Consider the following 16,360-nt stretch of genomic DNA (forward strand, 5'->3'; position numbering starts at 1 on the left):
CTCAGTGGTACATGAAGAAAAAAATTCTTCATAAACATATCTTTAATGTAAAATTAATGCATGTTATTGTAATACAGAAAGAAAATTACTGTAATACAAAAAGAAAAGATTTGGGGCACCTAGGTGGTGCAGTCGGTTAAACAAACAACTCTTGGTTTTGGCTCAATCTCAGGGTTGTGAGATCAAGCCCTAGGTGGGCTCCCTGCTCAGGGCAGAGTCTGCTTAACATTCTCCCTTTCCCTCTGCCCTCCCTCCTTCTATCTCAAATAAATAAAATCTTTTTTTTAAAAGAAAGATTTAATGTGGGCACCTGGGTGGCTCAGTCCTTAAGCGTCTGCCTTCAGCTCAGGTCATGATCCCAGGGTCCTGGAATCAAGTCCCGTATGGGGCTCACTGCTCGGCGGGAACCCTGCTTCTTCCTCTCCCACTCCCCCTGCTTGTGTTCCCTCTCTTTCTGTGTCTCTCTCTGTCTCTGTCAAATAAATAAATAAAAATCTTTAAAAAAAAGATTTAATGCTTGGAATCAGTCCATAAAATGAAGAAGCTGGGAGAAAATATACTTGAAACCAAAATTTACTTTTGGAAAGTGGCTTAGTAGTCTAATATCATGATCCAAGTATTACATAGTATATCATAAGCACAGATCAAAACATTTGTGGAGGTGAAGGACAAGTGAGAAAAGAGACTGAGGGAATTGGTGCTTATCTTAATAAACAACTGCCAACAAAACAAAAGTGTATTTTAGGCTATAAAATGAGGGAAACTAGAGAAGGAAGAAAGATGGAGAAGCTTAAATGGCTGATTGGTTTTTCAATCTTTCTCCCCACTCTCCTAATAATATTTAAGATGAATGCTGTGATTTCCTATAGAACTTTCTGTAATGATAGAAATATTTTGTTATCTATACTGTCCAATATAGCAGCTATTAAGAGTGCGAGAGTTTAAGGAACTTATTGCTGATTAGATAAAGATTCAAAGGCAGGCAGTGTGGCTCCAGAAAACATACTCTTGGTCACAATGTCTATCTGCCTTTCCATGAGCAGTAAGTCTTTCATTATCAAAATATCCATAATAAATAACATTGTCTTGTTATTTATCAGTGTCACAATTTTTTTTTTTGGACCTTACAACATCCTAAATTATTCAATTACAAAATAGCAAGCAAGGTTGAAATGAGGATGGTCATGGATTTGTAATTAGAATGAATTTCAACTTCTACTGGAATATGTTCTGTAAGTGGCATCTAAAACTGTTCAACATGTTTTTACTGAGTTGATTAATTCATTAAAAACCTCATGTTCATCATCATTGTGCAAAACTTTAAACTGTAACATCACACGTCTATTTATTAATAGGCAGTGGTGTTAGATAATCATGAAATTGAGAAGTCTATTTTATCCATCCATTATTTCCCCAACACCATCAATTGTAATCCCACTAACAACCGCTAGGGTGAGACGACAGAGGCCTCACTTTCATCTTTACATGGAATCTTGGAAATCGCACAGCACCATGACGTGCGCCGAAGACGTAGGTGTAGACGATGAACAAAAGAGAAGCCCCATCGTCGATGTGGCTTCCCCGGGCACGCCCGCCCCGGGGCGCGCCGCAACACTCCACACCTTCGCTCCGCTCCCCGCAACCGGGCCGGCCCTGGTTGGGCGAAGCGATTGAGCTGACTGTGGAGTGGAGTCTCCATCAACCGTTGAGGACCAGGAGATGGTGGAAGGCAGTGGAGAGGCTGGGTAGAGGCTGGGGGAGGGCAAGGGAAGGAGGCTGCGGAGGAGGACGACGGCAGCGCCGAAGGACACACCGAGGGGAGGCTCCAGCCCCTCCAACAGGCGGGAGCCCAGCTCCAGGGGAGCCCGCAGCTTCCTCCATCTTGGTTGATGGAGGCGGGGAGCGGCGTCTGGGTCTCTCCACCGTGGCGCCCGTCCCCCAAGGGCCCCTCAGGCGCAGACGCTGGAATCAGGGGCTGTCCCCTCGGCCGAATGGCGGAGCCCAGTTGGGGCTTCGCGGGGCCAAGTTTCCCTGCCCCACGGGGTTTGGTTTTGAATTGGTCCCAAGTTCCCACAGCAGTCCCGACAAAATGGAGGACGTCGTCTCCTCCTGCAGCCATGACGGGAGGTGGGGGGACAATTCCCCATGGGGGTGAGGCGAGGGGGGAAGTGTTCCCACTCCCCTCAGCACATTCGGGAACCCACTTCACGCGGTGCCCCGACCTCCCACTTTGCCTCGCTCCAGCCCCCGCCCGGGCTCGCCCCTCACGGGGGGCTTCAGGAACTGGACAGGGAGGGCGTTGGGGACATCGAGGCCGCGTCTCTCCTCGGGCAGGGTCATTGGGAGCGGCTCCAGGGGCCTGGGCGCCCAGGCCCGAACTAGGGCAGGCGGCCACGGCCTCAGTCTCTCGGGCTGTATCGGGCCCTGGAGGGTTCCCCGGACCCCGAGGCACCGAGCCGGCGGCCAGTGCCGCGGACAGCGAAACTCGGGCCGCCTGACCCTGACGGACCCGGGGGTGGGGGCGGGGTGGGAGGCGGGGGTAAGGAGAGGAGGGGACGCGGCCGAGGGCCGAGCGCTGGCGGAGGGGGGAGTGGAACGGCAACGCCGGGGGGTGTGGTTTGTGCCTGATGGACAGCCCTCCGGACCACCCCCTCCGGGGGGGTCCTGAAGGAAGGCAGATGTAGCCAATGGACGTGCCCGAGGCGCCCCGGCCCGCCCTCCCCGCCAGCCAATGAGGGAGCGGCGGGCGGGGCCTTCCCGGGCTCGGCCGCGCCGCCGCCTCCTCCGCCTCCTCCTCCTCACCAGCGCTAAACCCGGGACTGGACCGAGCGGAGTTGTGCGTGTTGCCGAAGAGGGGTGGGCCGGGGGAGGGGAGGTTCGTTCCGCGGAGCCGCAGCCAGAACCGGGTGAGGCTTATCCCCGCTGTCTTTCCAGTCCAGGTCCGCCGATAGTGGGGGTGGCTGGGAGCAGCGCAGCCTCGGGAGGAGGAGGCGGAGGCGGAGGCGACTGGGGAGGCGGAGATGGGTGAGGGCAGCCTCCGGAGCCTCCCACCGACCCGGGATTAATACCCCGCGGCGCGGCCGCCGTCGCCGCTGCCGCGTCGGGGCCTCGGGGGCTGCTCCGGGCTCCGCTCATGTCACAGGCGTCTTCGCGTGCGGCCCGAAGGGCTGCGAGAGTGAGGGCGAGGCCGGGAGGGCTGGGTGAGGCGGACGCCAGAGGCGGGGGGTCGCTCGGGGGGGCGGGGGCCGCCCGGGCCGGGGCGGTGGGAGGTCGCGGGGTATTTTTCCTTTCTTTCTTGCGGGGGGGGGGGGGTGGTGGTGGAAAGGTGGGGGGAGGGGCGCCTCAGTTCGTTCTCGCGCTCTCGGGGCTGCGCTCCCACCGTCTTTGCGGTAGCCTGAGGTCCCCAAGTTTTTCGGGGCGAGGGTGCTGCCTCTTCCCCCACCCGGTCCCCTCCGTCGCTCTTCCCTTTCGGGTCATTTCGCGTCTTCATGTCTAATTTGGGCAAGTTTCTAATGGCGGACAGGGAGCGGGGAAGTCTTGGAGTCATAGCAACTGCTTGGGACAAATGTAGGAGATAGCAACCCGGCGGTGACTTGAGCTTTCCCCTATCTCTGAATTGGTGCCGGGAATGACAGCGATGACGCTGGGTGGGCAAATTTAGGAGGGAATACAGTTCCCTTGCTGGTGTCGAGGTAACATTTGCCCTCCAACCACCCCGCCTGCCTCTTCCCTAGGTCAAGCTTGTTGCCCTCCAGCTTCCATTCTGTAGTTTGAAGAACGAGATTTAGCTTTGTCTAGTCGTTGAGGTCCCTATAGTTTTTTGGATTTTTTTATTCACCTTGTTTCCCCACCGCACGGGGGGTGGGGGAGGGTGGAAGAGCACGGAAACTCCTTGACTTCTTACTCTTTACTTCCTCCCTCTGGTGGTTAGGAGTTGGTGCTGCCTCCAAATTGGCTGTAATTTCTCCTCTCTCTCTCCTGTCGTTCTAGGATCAGGAATCACCTTCAGACCAGTCTGGTGAAACGTTGCCAGAAATTAAGAAAACATACCTCTTGTGAGTAATTGCCCCTGCTTTTTTATTTAATACGCTTAGTGCCGCAGTTAGGCGATTTATCTTTGTTAATCTTGAAGGCAAAGAGCTAATTGCTTAGGTGGACCCTGTCCTCAGAGCCAAGCCAGGGTAATCCCTGGGAAAATACTGGTAATGCATGCTGATAATTACACCACTAGCATTTTCTAGAGTTCCAAATAGGACTTCAAGTTAGTTTCACTTTTAATAGTTTGAATTTAACTTTTTTTTGTTCTTTCCCAATGGATAAAAATATTTTTATTTTGCTGTTGTTTTAAAAAAAAATGTACTGAATCTTCTGTTGTAAGGTTGACAGAGTATTTTTTGTGTTTGTCTTTTTTTTTTAAGATTTTATTTACTTATTTGACAGAGAGAGAGTGCACAAGCAGGGGGAGTGGCAGGCAGAGGTAGAAGGATAAGCAGGCTTCCTGCCCAGCAAGGGGAGCTGGATGTGGGACTCCATCCCAGCACCCCAGGATCATGACCTGAGCTGAAGGCAGCCGCTCAGCCAACTGAGCCACCCAAGCACCCTTTTGTGTTTGTCTTATATTTGAGGAAGATTTATGTTTAAGTACCCTGATAGTCCTCCCGATAACATCATGTCAGGACATTACATAATGTAGTCACACTAACGTGGTTCTAAGATTGACCACTGACTTGGTAGTGACAGCCTGATCTCTCCGTTATGAAATTAATGTATCTTTTCCTTGTACCAGAAAGTAATCTATGTGATGTTTCATTTTGGTAGAATAAAATGCCCAATTTTTTGTCAGCTATTCAGTTAATGGTTTCTAAATACCAATCTTTGCCTGAATAATAATTTTATGGGGAATCTGAAGATGGTGATTTGGAAAAAAAATCACTGATTCTACATCTATTATTTGGGATTCAGTACAGTGTTAGATCCTGCCTATTTTATCCTTTAAAGCTGATTCAACAGTTTACAGTTGGTTATTGAAAAAAAACTTGACATTAGAATAACTCACGTTGTAGTATTCCTGCCTTCCCTTTGGCCTTGTTCCTTACCAAACTTGGCTTTGCACTTAACTCTATTATTCTTCACAGTACAACTTTTTAGTTAGTTAGATCTAGGACACTATGGTGTCACGATGTAGATTGCTATGTCTGGCTTTTAGGAATGGATATTGTTTCAATTAGGTAATTTTTGTAGGATCCCTGAAGTGATATTTCACATTCTATGGAGTTTTGTGAGATGATGGGATGTAGGTATGGTTCTAGAGCTATGTTGGGCATTTATAGAGAAAGGGAACTAGTGGGGACTAAGATTGGCATGGTAACAAGTCACTGACTCCGTTATTATCACTTAGAAAAGCCATTTTTCTCAGAGTATTCTGAGCTATTTGCAGCATGATGTAGTACAAAAAACTAGGTTTTAGTGCCAGCCAGAATGGCGTTCAAATTTCTGCTATCTTGGGCTGCCTGGCTGGCTCATTGTGTAGAGCATGCTACTCTTGACCTAGACATTTTTATGATCTTTTACTCATCACCCATCTAGAGTACTAATAATTTTGTGTTTTTTCATTTTATTTTTGTTTTTGCTGCCTTATCAACTTCTGTTTTTTCCTTTTTTCTTTTAACTATTATTAGAAGCTATCCTCAGATATTTAGTAATTCTTGACTGGTCTACTTGTGATTAAGAGTTTGGAAGTACAAAGCAGATTAGAAAAATGTGTGGGGCTTTCAATTTGTGAGCTTCACTGTAGGATGATTCTTTTCACCAATTAATGGGTAATCTCTTGAGTCATTATCTTAAGGTCTTTCTTTTTTTGCTGGTTCCTAATTCCACAGAGAAGAGTGTTTCTGAGAAAAGTCTTCCAGGGAAGAGTCACGTGCCTAGAAGATAGAGATCTAGATGCCAGCTCTGTGGGAATCACACACATGATATTGAACCATTTACCCATACTTGGTGAACCCCAGACAAAAGTCTTATGTTCTATTCAAAGAATAGAAGTGTAGAACTTGCGCCAGGGTAGGGAAAAACCTGTCATCTTCAACCTGGAGGGAAAGAATGGATCTGGGATCTCACAATTTCATTTTAGCTCCCCCTTCCCCTATTCCAGGGATTTCTGGAGCTACTGGTTTCTGAGCCTTTCTGAAGATTCTGCAGCAAGAATCAGGATGTTTCTCTCAGCTTTTTCCATTACTCTTTTAGAGTTGGTTTATCTCAGATCAACTGAGGTAGTTAACTACTCATCTATTCTCTCTTCCACTTGTAAAATTTTGTTGCTTTGTTTCTTTTTGTTACTTCCTTTCTTGCTTTTCCTTTCCTTGAGAGTGGGAACTCTACCTTTGTTTTAGAAGGAAGTGAAGTTAGTTGTGTGTAATCGATCTATCAACTTAATCCCTACCAAGATATTGATTTCTAGATAGTAATTTTGTACTTGGGCAACTTCAGTAATTCTCTTGCTATTTGTGCTAGTTGTTCATTTGAGTTGTCTTTCTCCTATCTCGTTACATTTTTTATACGTCCGGAATTGTGGTACACCTTTATTTTATTTCTGATTTTAAATGGGAATGTTTGTAGCAGATACTCACTAAATATGAAGTTGGCTTTAGAGTTGAGATTATTTTTATGTAAATATATAAATATTTTTATAGTAAGACAGACCTCTCTGTGACAGTTTAAGTCCGCAGAGATGCAAAAGGACATGTTTTAGGACTAATTAGTGATTAACAGCGGTTTTTATAACCTACATCTTGATTATCTTTTATAGAGCTTACAGTTACAGGTGGCCAAAAAATGAACCTTTGAAACAATAATTTTTTAATTATGTTTAATTATGTGTTTTAATTATGTTTTTTCTTAAGATTTTATTTTTTTAATTTTTTAAAGATTTTATTTATTTATTTGACAGAAAGAGAGTTAGCAAGAGCAGGAACACAAGCAGGGGGAGAGGGAGAGGGAGAAGCAGGCTTCCCGCTGAGCAGGGAGCCCGATGTGGGGCTCAATCCCAGACCCTGGGATCATAACCTGAGTCGAAGGCAGATGCTTAACGGCTGAGCCACCCAGGTGCCCCAAGATTTTATTTTTAAGTAATCTCTGCCCAACGTGGGGCTCAAACTCACAACCCCGAGATCAAGTCACACGTTCTAGCAACTGAGCTAGCCAGGTACCTCAATAATTACTTTTAAATATTTTCCTGGTGATTTTGATTTTTAAAGGTCCATAAAGCAAGTTTACCCTTCTCCTCATGTGCTAATCTTACAATATTAATATCTCAGCATTTCTTTTTTTTTTTTTAAGATTTTATTTATTCATGAGAGAGAGAGGGAGCTGAGCAGGGAGCCCAACTCGGGGCTCAATCCCAAGACCCTGAGATCACGACCTGAGCCGAGGGCAGATGCTTAACCATCTGAGCCACCCAGGCACCCAATATCTCAACATTTCTATTTGAGCTACTTTTTTTTATAAGAACAGGTTTTTGGGGCGTCTGGATGGCTCATTGGTTGAGCGTCTGACTCTTGGTTTGGGCTCAGGTCATGATCTCAGTTGTCTTGAGATCAAGCTCCCCCTCCCTGCCACTTGGACTCAGCACTCTGCAGAGACTCTGCTTGAGATTCTCTCTCTCCCTCTGCCCCTCAGCGGTACACGTGATACACACGTGTGCGGGCGCATATGCATACGCCCTCTCAAGTAATCTTTTCAAAAAAATCTAATAGATTCTTTTTACTATGTAAATTCTATGTAATGGTATGTGTAAACATAATTGAATATTGAATGGCTACTAAATTATTTAACTAATAAGTTAAGAATTTATCCAGAAGCTTTTATAACTTTTAAAAAGCACATTCTGGGGGCACTTGGGTGACTCAGTCTGTATGTCTGCCTTTGGCTCAGGTCATGATCTCAGGTCCTAGGATCAAGCCCTGCTCGGTGGAAGTCTGCTGCTCCCTCTCTTGCCCCTACGCCCTGCTAATGCTCGCTCACTCGCTCTCAAATAAAATCTTTTCTAAAAAATAAAAAACTGATACTGAATGTACACTTAAAAATGGTTAAAATGGCAAGTTTTATGTATATATGTTTTGCCACAATTTTTTTTTTAAGTAGGTTCCACACCCAGCATGGAGCCCAGTATGGGACTTGAACCCATGACTCTGAGATCAAGACCTGAGCTGCAATCAAGAGTCAGGACTTGGGGCACCTGGGTGGCTCAATGGGTTAAGCATCTGCCTTTGGCTGAGGTTGTGATCTCCGGGTCCAGGGATTGAGCCCCACATCCAGCTTTCTGCTCAGTGGGGAGTCTGCTTCTCCCTCTCACTCATCCCTCTGTGCTCTCTCTCTCAAGTGGATGAATGAAATCTTAAAAAAAGAGCACTTATCTGACTGAGATACCCTGGCACCCCTATTTTGCCACAATTTTTTAAAAAATTCAACCTTCAGGAAATAAAAACAACTGAAATGTCACTAAAAGTAAACACAAAAGGGCAAAACACTATTTATTTAAAGATTATTATCAGGGCACCTGAGTGGCTCAGTTGGTTAAGCGACTGCCTTTGGCTCAGGTCATGATCCTGGAGTCCTGGGATCGAGTCCCGCATCAGACTCCCTGCTCAGTAGGGAGTCTGCTTCTCCCTCGGACCCTCCCCCCCCTCATGCTCTCTCTCTATCTCATTCTCTCTCTCAAATAAATAAAAAAATCTTAAAGATTATTATCAGAGAGAGAGAGAGAGCATGTACAGGGGGAGGGGCAGTGGGAGAGGGACAAGCAGAGTAAGGGTGGAACCCGACTAGGGGCCCAATCCCAGGACCCCAAGATCATGATCCAAGCTGAAGTCAGATGTTCTTCTGAGCCACTCAGGTGCCCCCAAAGCATTCTTACTTATGTCTTTGTTTTAATGATAACTCTTATTCTTACTCCTAATTAAATAGCGTGGTAGCTTTGCAAGGTTGTTAACCAACTACGTAGAGATAGTTTGCATTTAAGAGTCTTGCTTTGGTTTCAGCCTCTTTTTTGTATGGTAGTATAATTTTTTATCAAATTTCTCTGTGCAGATTTTCCTTTGATTTTACATTACTTGAGATTATGTTAATTTTCGTTGTATCCAAATGAAACCAGTTAAGCATTGCATATAATTTGTAGATGAATAAGATACCAAAGAAGATTAGCTAAATGTTTTAAGATTAATTAGACACTCGTTGAAATTATAGGATATAAGCAAAGTATCTGCCTGAATACGTTCTCAAAGAAGAGGGATTTAACATTTTTTGCTTTTTTTAATATGGTCCAAACAGACACTAGAGACTTGCATGTCCAGTTATCTCAATAAAAAACCTTGGAATTGTGTATTACCCTCATTTACAATTTATAGTTTGTTTTTTTTTCTAAGATTTATTTACTTATTTGTCAGAGAGAGCAGGAACTGGGGAGTAGCTGACAGAGGGAGAAGCAGGCTCCCCACTGAGCAGGGAGCCTTACATGGGACTCGATCCCAGGACCCTGGGATCATGACCTGAGCCAAAGGCAGACGTTTAACTGACTGAGCCACCCAGGCGTCCCTACGGTTTATAGTTTGGAAGACTAAAAATGAGGTGAAGTAATTTGCTCAGTGCCACACAACTAATTCACTAAACCATAACTTTTTCTCTGTTTTTGGATAATATTGTAGAAGTAGTCAAAACTTTTCTGTAATCTTCTGTTCCTGAAATTAAAGTGTTTCATTAAATTTAATTAAATATAAATTACAAGAATTTAAATTATTGGCTTTTAGTAGTGGTTTAACTTTTTTTTAATCTATGACTTGAAAAAAGGTGAATACTTAATCTTTTTTCAGAGATAGATGACTGCAATTAGTGGAGCATAAAGAACGCTCTTTCCGTTATTTCCTTTGAGACGGTTAAGATATGTCCTAACAGCCACCAGAGGAGACTGGAGTCCTCTGTAGCTCTTTTCCAGAAATTGTTCTTTTTTGTTGTACATTTATTCAAATATAGAAAGGACTAAGAGAGTTCATGTATAACAGCTCTTATATTACCTAACTTTGTTTAGGCTAAATTATTGGCTCTTTCCTTTGAAAATCAACCACAGAATAAGCTTATTGGATGTGTGGTAACCATGATCCCAATTTTTGTGTTTTTTTTATAATCCTTTTAAGGTGGTCCCTTAGAGGGACACCTGGGTGGCTCAGTTGGTTAAGCATCTGCCTTCGGTTCAGGTCATGATCCCAGGACGAGTCCTACATCGGGCTCCCTGCTCAGTGGAGAGCCTGCTTCTCCCTCTGCCTGCTGCTCCCCCTGCTTGTGCTCGCTCGCTCTCTCTCTCTCACAAATAAATAAATAAAATCTTTAAAGTGGTCCCTTAGATTTGTTATTTTTTTCTTTGAAATGGACATTGAATGTTGATTTTATTTTAATAAATTCATCTTAATAAAAGATAAGTAATTTATAAAAATTGTTTTATCCATTAAGTGCCAATAATACAGTGACTGTGAAATCATTTCTAGAGACAGATTTCTTGGATTTGAATTCTGACTCTATCCTTTCCAGCAATGGACACTTGGGCAGGCTATGCAGATTACTTATCTTCTGAGTCTTAGTTTCCTAATGGGAAAAAGAGCAGTTTATACTTCACTTTTATAAGCGTTAACTGAGTTATCGAATGACGTAACACCTATTAAGAATGTGTTATAACCATTATCAATTAAAATTAGTTGGGAAAATTTTGGAATAGAAATGGTATATAGCATATTTCAGTGTGAGTTGTTTAAAATGGAATGATGATTGCCATATGAAGTGAGTTTTCTTAATAATTCAAAAACTCATATAGTTCCCATCTTCATTCTTGAGTTTCTAAGAAAATTGAGGCCAGCATATGTAAACTTACTTCAGCTTTTCATCTATCATTTTTACATACTTAATATACATTCCATTTATACTTACATTTTCCTCTCCTGCCTTTGAGATAGAGGTGATTTTTTTACTCATGATCCATTTCATTACCACCTGTGCACATATCCTCATCTTCTCTCATCTACTTTTAAGAGCCTTGCTTCATTAATTAATTTACTTTTTTTAAAGATTTTTATTTTATTTTTTTAATTTATTTGACAGAGAAAGATTGAGGACAGGGAGGGGGAGTGGCAGGCAGAGAGAGAAGGAGAAGCAGGCTCCCCACTGAGCAGAGAGCCTACATGGGGCTCAATCCCAGGACCCTGGGATCATGACCTGAGCGAAGGCAGACGCTTAGCTGACTGAGCCACCCAGGCGCCCTAATAAATTTACTTTTCCAGATTCCTCAACTGTGTCTCTCTACTGGATCCTTTTCTTTGTCATATCCTAGTGTACAGTAAGTTCACAAAGGTAATTGTTAAATATAACTGAATGCTAAGAATTTGAGGCCTAGAATTAGAGTCTGGAGTTTTAAGTCCTATTCAGTCTCACCCAGAACAATTTAATTGGCTTCTCTTTCCTGATTTGTAAAGTGGATTAAATTATACATACATTATGGGGCTGTTTTCAGAATTTTACATAAAACACCCATAGTATAATGTCTGGCAATTTCTGGACAAAAACAAAGATTCAGAAAGATTTAATCACAGTTACCTCGGAAGCAGAGAATTTGAAAATTAGTGACAAAAGATACTAGCGAAATAAGGATTAGACGATATCGTAGTTATTTGGTAGATAAAAGTATAGTATAGTAATTATATTTGGACCCATATTGGTATTTGATAGATTTATTACTATTTCCTACTTCAAAGGAAGACTTGGTTTTGTTTTGTTTTTCATTGTAAAGGATGAGCAGGTTAAATTGAGTACTTTAAAATGAGTAAATTTTTTAAGGACTACCACAAATTGGATGATTAATTTCCATCAAATTCTGAAGTAAGCATTAAATGGTTAATGGGAGAGAAAAAACAAAATGAGTAACAATTTTTTCCCTAAAAGTTAGATAAAAATCACGAAAATTAAAGTTTCATTTCATTGCATTATTTCATTGCAATAAAACTGAATAATCATACTAGAACTTTTTTTTTTTTTTTAACTATTCTCTGTCCCCTACAGGTTCTTTGGCATGGATAAATGTTCAGTGAGAGGATTAGACTTGGCTGAACAGACTCCTGTTTTATTAGAGCATAAAGCCATGGCAGCTAGTCTCTTGGATATAGGAAATTCATTTGGTAACCCAACTAGTCCTTTAGATAACAGATGTAGAAATTCATCGGTGGAAGAAGATGATGATGATGTTGTATTTATTGAATCTATACAACCTCCTTCAACTTCTACTCCAGCAGGAGCTGATCAAAGAAATTTTATATTTGCTTCATCAAGAAATGAAAGGCTACAAGGAAATTATTCCATAATTCTTCCTTCCTCAAGAGATTTGGCTTCTGAGAAGGGAAATGTAAGTGAGACAATTGTTATCGATGATGAAGAGGACATAGAAACAAATGGAGGGGAAAAGAAAAATTCTTCCAATTTTATTGAATGGGGACTTCCTGGAACTAAAAATAGAACCAAAGATTTGGATTTCTCCACTTCCAGTCTTTCAAGAAGTAAGGTAAATGCAGGAATGGGTAATAATGTTATCACTACAGAATCGACTCTGAAATTCCTATTACTAATGTTACATCCTATTACTAAGAAACAGGTATAAGCTCTGTGAATGCTGGGCGAGATATGAACTTAATGATTACACGTATAACATCACTATAGAATACCAACTTGGGAGATGTCGCTAAAGGACTTCAGTCAAGTAATTTTGGTGTTAATATACAAACATACACCCCATCTTTGACTTCACAGACCAAGACTGCAGTAGGACCTTTTAATCCTGGTAGAATGAATGTGGCAGGAGTTGAATTTCAGAATGGAGGATATGCAACTCACCATAGTCCTGGTAAGCAGTAAGTGATTTTATTTACTTTCTATATATGACATACTTTATTTCTCTTGATTTCCATATTCAGATGGAATATTTTACTTGCAGTGTGCTTGGTCCCTGATTTTTCAGAAATTAAATCTATTTTACCCAATGTGATACACATCCGAAGTGTTTTAATTGAAAACCTCCATACTTCACTACCACCACCCTGTTAACTAGTATCTTTATTTTAATGTAAAAATCATAGAATAAAAAAATGGACAGTGAATTGAAGAAACAAAGTAATATGTAATAATTGAATTTTATTTAATTTGTAATTAGATAACTTGATATTTCAGTTTTTCATGTGAGGTATTTATTTTTGGACTTCTTATCTCTGATTTCTGTTTTTATTTATTTATTTATTTATTTATTTATTTATTTATTTATTAAAAGATTTTATTTATTTATTTGACAGAGGTAGTGAGAGCAGGAACACAAGCAGGGGGAGTGGGTGAGGGAGAAGCAGGCTACCCGCCGAACAGGGAGCCTGATGCGGTGCTCTTCCCAGGACCCTGGGATCTTGACCTGAGCCAAAGGCAGATGCTTAATGACTGAGCCACCCAGGTGCCCCTGATTTTTGTTTTTAAATCAGCATTTTATTAGTTGCTTTATTTTAAAAGTTGGGAAACTTCCTTGCCTTTTAAGTCAGAGCCCTATATTTTTAAAACTTACATGGACGGTCTTGTTCTGCTAAAATTATGAAAGCTCTTGAAAAGTTAGCATATCTTTTTGGTAGCTTTGTCATGATTTAATGTGGGGGTTTGAGAGTTTTAAAATTTGTTTTGGTATTGTTTTTTGGCCGCTTTAGTGCTTTTTAAGCTGTTGACCAACTTATAATTTTGGGAATGTCTAAAAAATAACTAAAGCTAAGAACCTCAATTACTGCTTTAATGGAATGCCAGAATTTTTTTTTTTCCTTTTTTAAATTAATCTTTTTCTCTGGTTATGAGAATACTACCTGATTATCACAGAACACTTGTAAGAAATCATGGTTAGAAATAAGATATTTGTCATCATATCCCACTAACTAGCAGGGACTACTGTTAAAATTTTGGTTTCTTTGCTTGAATTCTGTGATTTTAAAAAATATAATTCAGAGCATATTATATATAGTTTTGTGTTCTTTGGTTTACTTAATCTAAATTTTAATGTGTTATTTGAGAATTAGAAGTTTCTGTGGGACACCTGGGTGACACAGTTGTTTAGGTGTTGGACTCTTGGTTTGTTCCCAGGCCATGATCTCGGGGCCAGCTCAGTTGGTGATCCTCAGGGCTGTTAGATCGAGCCCTGCCTCAGGATCCACAATCAGCTCGGAGTCTGCTTGGAATTCTCTCTTCCTCTGCCCCTCCCACTCATGCTCACACATGAGCTTTCTCTCTCTCTCTCTAAAATAGAAAAATAAATCTTTAAAAAAATAGAAGTTTCTGTGCCTATAAAATACTTTTTCTGAGATACCCATTCCTCTACTTTTTTTTTTTTAGCATTTATATGATTTTCCTTTTTTTTTTGAAGATTTTATTTATTCATTTGAGAGAGAGCATAAGCAAGGGGGAGGAGCAGAGGGAAAGAGAAAAGCAGATTCCCCCCTGAGCAGGGAGCCTGATGGGGGCTCAATCCCAGGTTCCTGAGATCATGACTTGAACCAAAGGCAAATGGTTAACCAATTGAGCCACCTCCGTGCTCCTATGGTTTCCCATTTTTTACTGTTGAAACTCTACACTAAATTTCTTTGTTTACATTGTTTATTATTTCCGTAGGACAGTTCTCAAACATTTTAGGCTGTTTCACTCTTAAAAATATTTGAGGACCCCAAAGTTTTTAAATTTATATCGATTAATTGTCATGTTAGAAATTAAAGCTTAAGTTTTTTTAAAGTATGTATTTAATAATAATTATGTATTATATGACAAAATACCATTTTTAATGGAAATTACTTTCAGAATTTAGTGAACAGCCTTGTTTTACATTTCTGCAAATCTCTTTATTTTTTTATTTTATTTTTTTTTTTAAAGATTTTATTTATTTATTTGAGAGAGAGAGAATGAGAGATAGAGAGCACGAGAGGGAAGAGGGTCAGAGGGAGAAGCAGACTCCCTGCTGAGTAGGGAGCCCGATGTGGGACTCGATCCCGGGACTCCAGGATCATGACCTGAGCCGAAGGCAGTCGCTTAACCAACTGAGCCACCCAGGTGCCCCTCTGCAAATCTCTTTAAAGTTTGACATAATAGAAGACAGCAAGGTATATGGTATCTTCTCCTATCTATTTCTACATTGAATCTGTTGCTATATCTTGTTTTAAGTATAAAATGAAAATCTGCCCTCATATAGACATTTGGTTGTAGAAGAGAGCACTATTTTAGGTAATTATGGATAGTTGTGGGGTTTTTGACACAGCACCAAAACTTGATAAGTGGCAATGTCTTAAAGTTTCTTAACAGTGTGGAATCTGAAACCAACTAGTGAAGTTTTCATACTTTATTACATTAAGATTCATTGATCTGTGAATGAATCTTTACCTTTGTATGGTTTGGTAACATTGTGCTTTAGTCAATTAAAAAATACATAGATTTGGAAAATACCGATTCACTGAACTTCTGGATGTTGACATTTTATTTTAAAAGTTGAGACTTTAGAAAGCTGTCAGACTGACAGTGGTGGATACAGTTTTCAAAGATACTAATTTTCACTTGAAAGCTCAGATTTTCTCAGCAACAAATACTGTCATTTTTCTTGAAGTGATTTTTTTCTTGATTTATTTTCAAGAAAATGTCAATAACCAGTTTGTCAGTTATTCTTTCAAGTAAAAATGGTATTTCATGAAAAAGTGTAGTTCAGCTTGCAGTATAACTATTTTACAAGCACTTTTCCACTTTTCCTTCAGACAACCATTGTACTTTGGTATGAAACAGAGGTGGTTTATGTATGCTTCCCTGCTTATGCATGTTTCTCTGTTTATCACAAAGAATATTAAGATGTATTCAAAAGCTTAAATTTAGTAAGATTAATAATTTTTACTATTTCATCATGGACATCTATTATATAATACATCATTTTACTGGCCTTTGTCCTTAATTCTTAGGAGAAAGACTAAATCTTTGGAATTTCCCAAGTATTGGGATTGTGTTTTCTATTACCCCTTTGGATCACTCTTGAATCTGGGCTAAGACTTACATGAGATGACTGAGGCTGAGGGAGGGTCACCACAAAGACCAACCATGTGATTATAGAGTGTTGGAGGTTTTAGCCAGCCCAACCTCAAGGGAGGAGAGGGAGGCTGGAGATTGAGTTCAGTCACATGCAGTGAGGCGCCAATAAAAACTCTATAGACACCACGGGGCACCTGGGTGGCTCAGGCGTTAAGCATCTGCCTTCGGCTCAGGTCACAATCCCGGGGTCCTGGGATCA

General features: G+C 41.3%; 1 protein-coding gene across 11 annotated transcripts in view; it reads left to right on the forward strand.

Moving 5' to 3' along the window:
- Window positions 1-1,243: 1,243 nt before the first annotated feature.
- The window catches only part of ZMYM5 (zinc finger MYM-type containing 5), a 38,271-nt gene continuing 23,154 nt past the window's right edge, over window positions 1,244-16,360 (forward strand). Inside the window, exons 1-5 of one of the 11 annotated variants that reach the window (XM_035726689.1) lie at window positions 1,445-1,722; window positions 2,935-3,024; window positions 3,991-4,055; window positions 12,321-12,589; window positions 12,835-12,928. In XM_035726689.1, coding sequence (XP_035582582.1) covers window positions 1,544-1,722; window positions 2,935-3,024; window positions 3,991-4,055; window positions 12,321-12,589; window positions 12,835-12,928 — 697 coding nt within the window. In that variant the 5' untranslated portion in view covers window positions 1,445-1,543. Of the gene's footprint in view, window positions 1,730-2,578; window positions 2,907-2,934; window positions 3,025-3,045; window positions 3,201-3,990; window positions 4,056-11,318; window positions 11,389-12,093; window positions 12,590-12,834; window positions 12,936-16,360 lie in introns of those variants that run through there. The other 10 variants (XM_035726690.1, XM_035726693.1, XM_027590016.2 and 7 more) reach the window with 10 other exon arrangements.

Source organism: Zalophus californianus, chromosome 3, assembly GCF_009762305.2.
Source record: "Zalophus californianus isolate mZalCal1 chromosome 3, mZalCal1.pri.v2, whole genome shotgun sequence".
NCBI classification, from domain to species: domain Eukaryota; kingdom Metazoa; phylum Chordata; class Mammalia; order Carnivora; family Otariidae; genus Zalophus; species Zalophus californianus.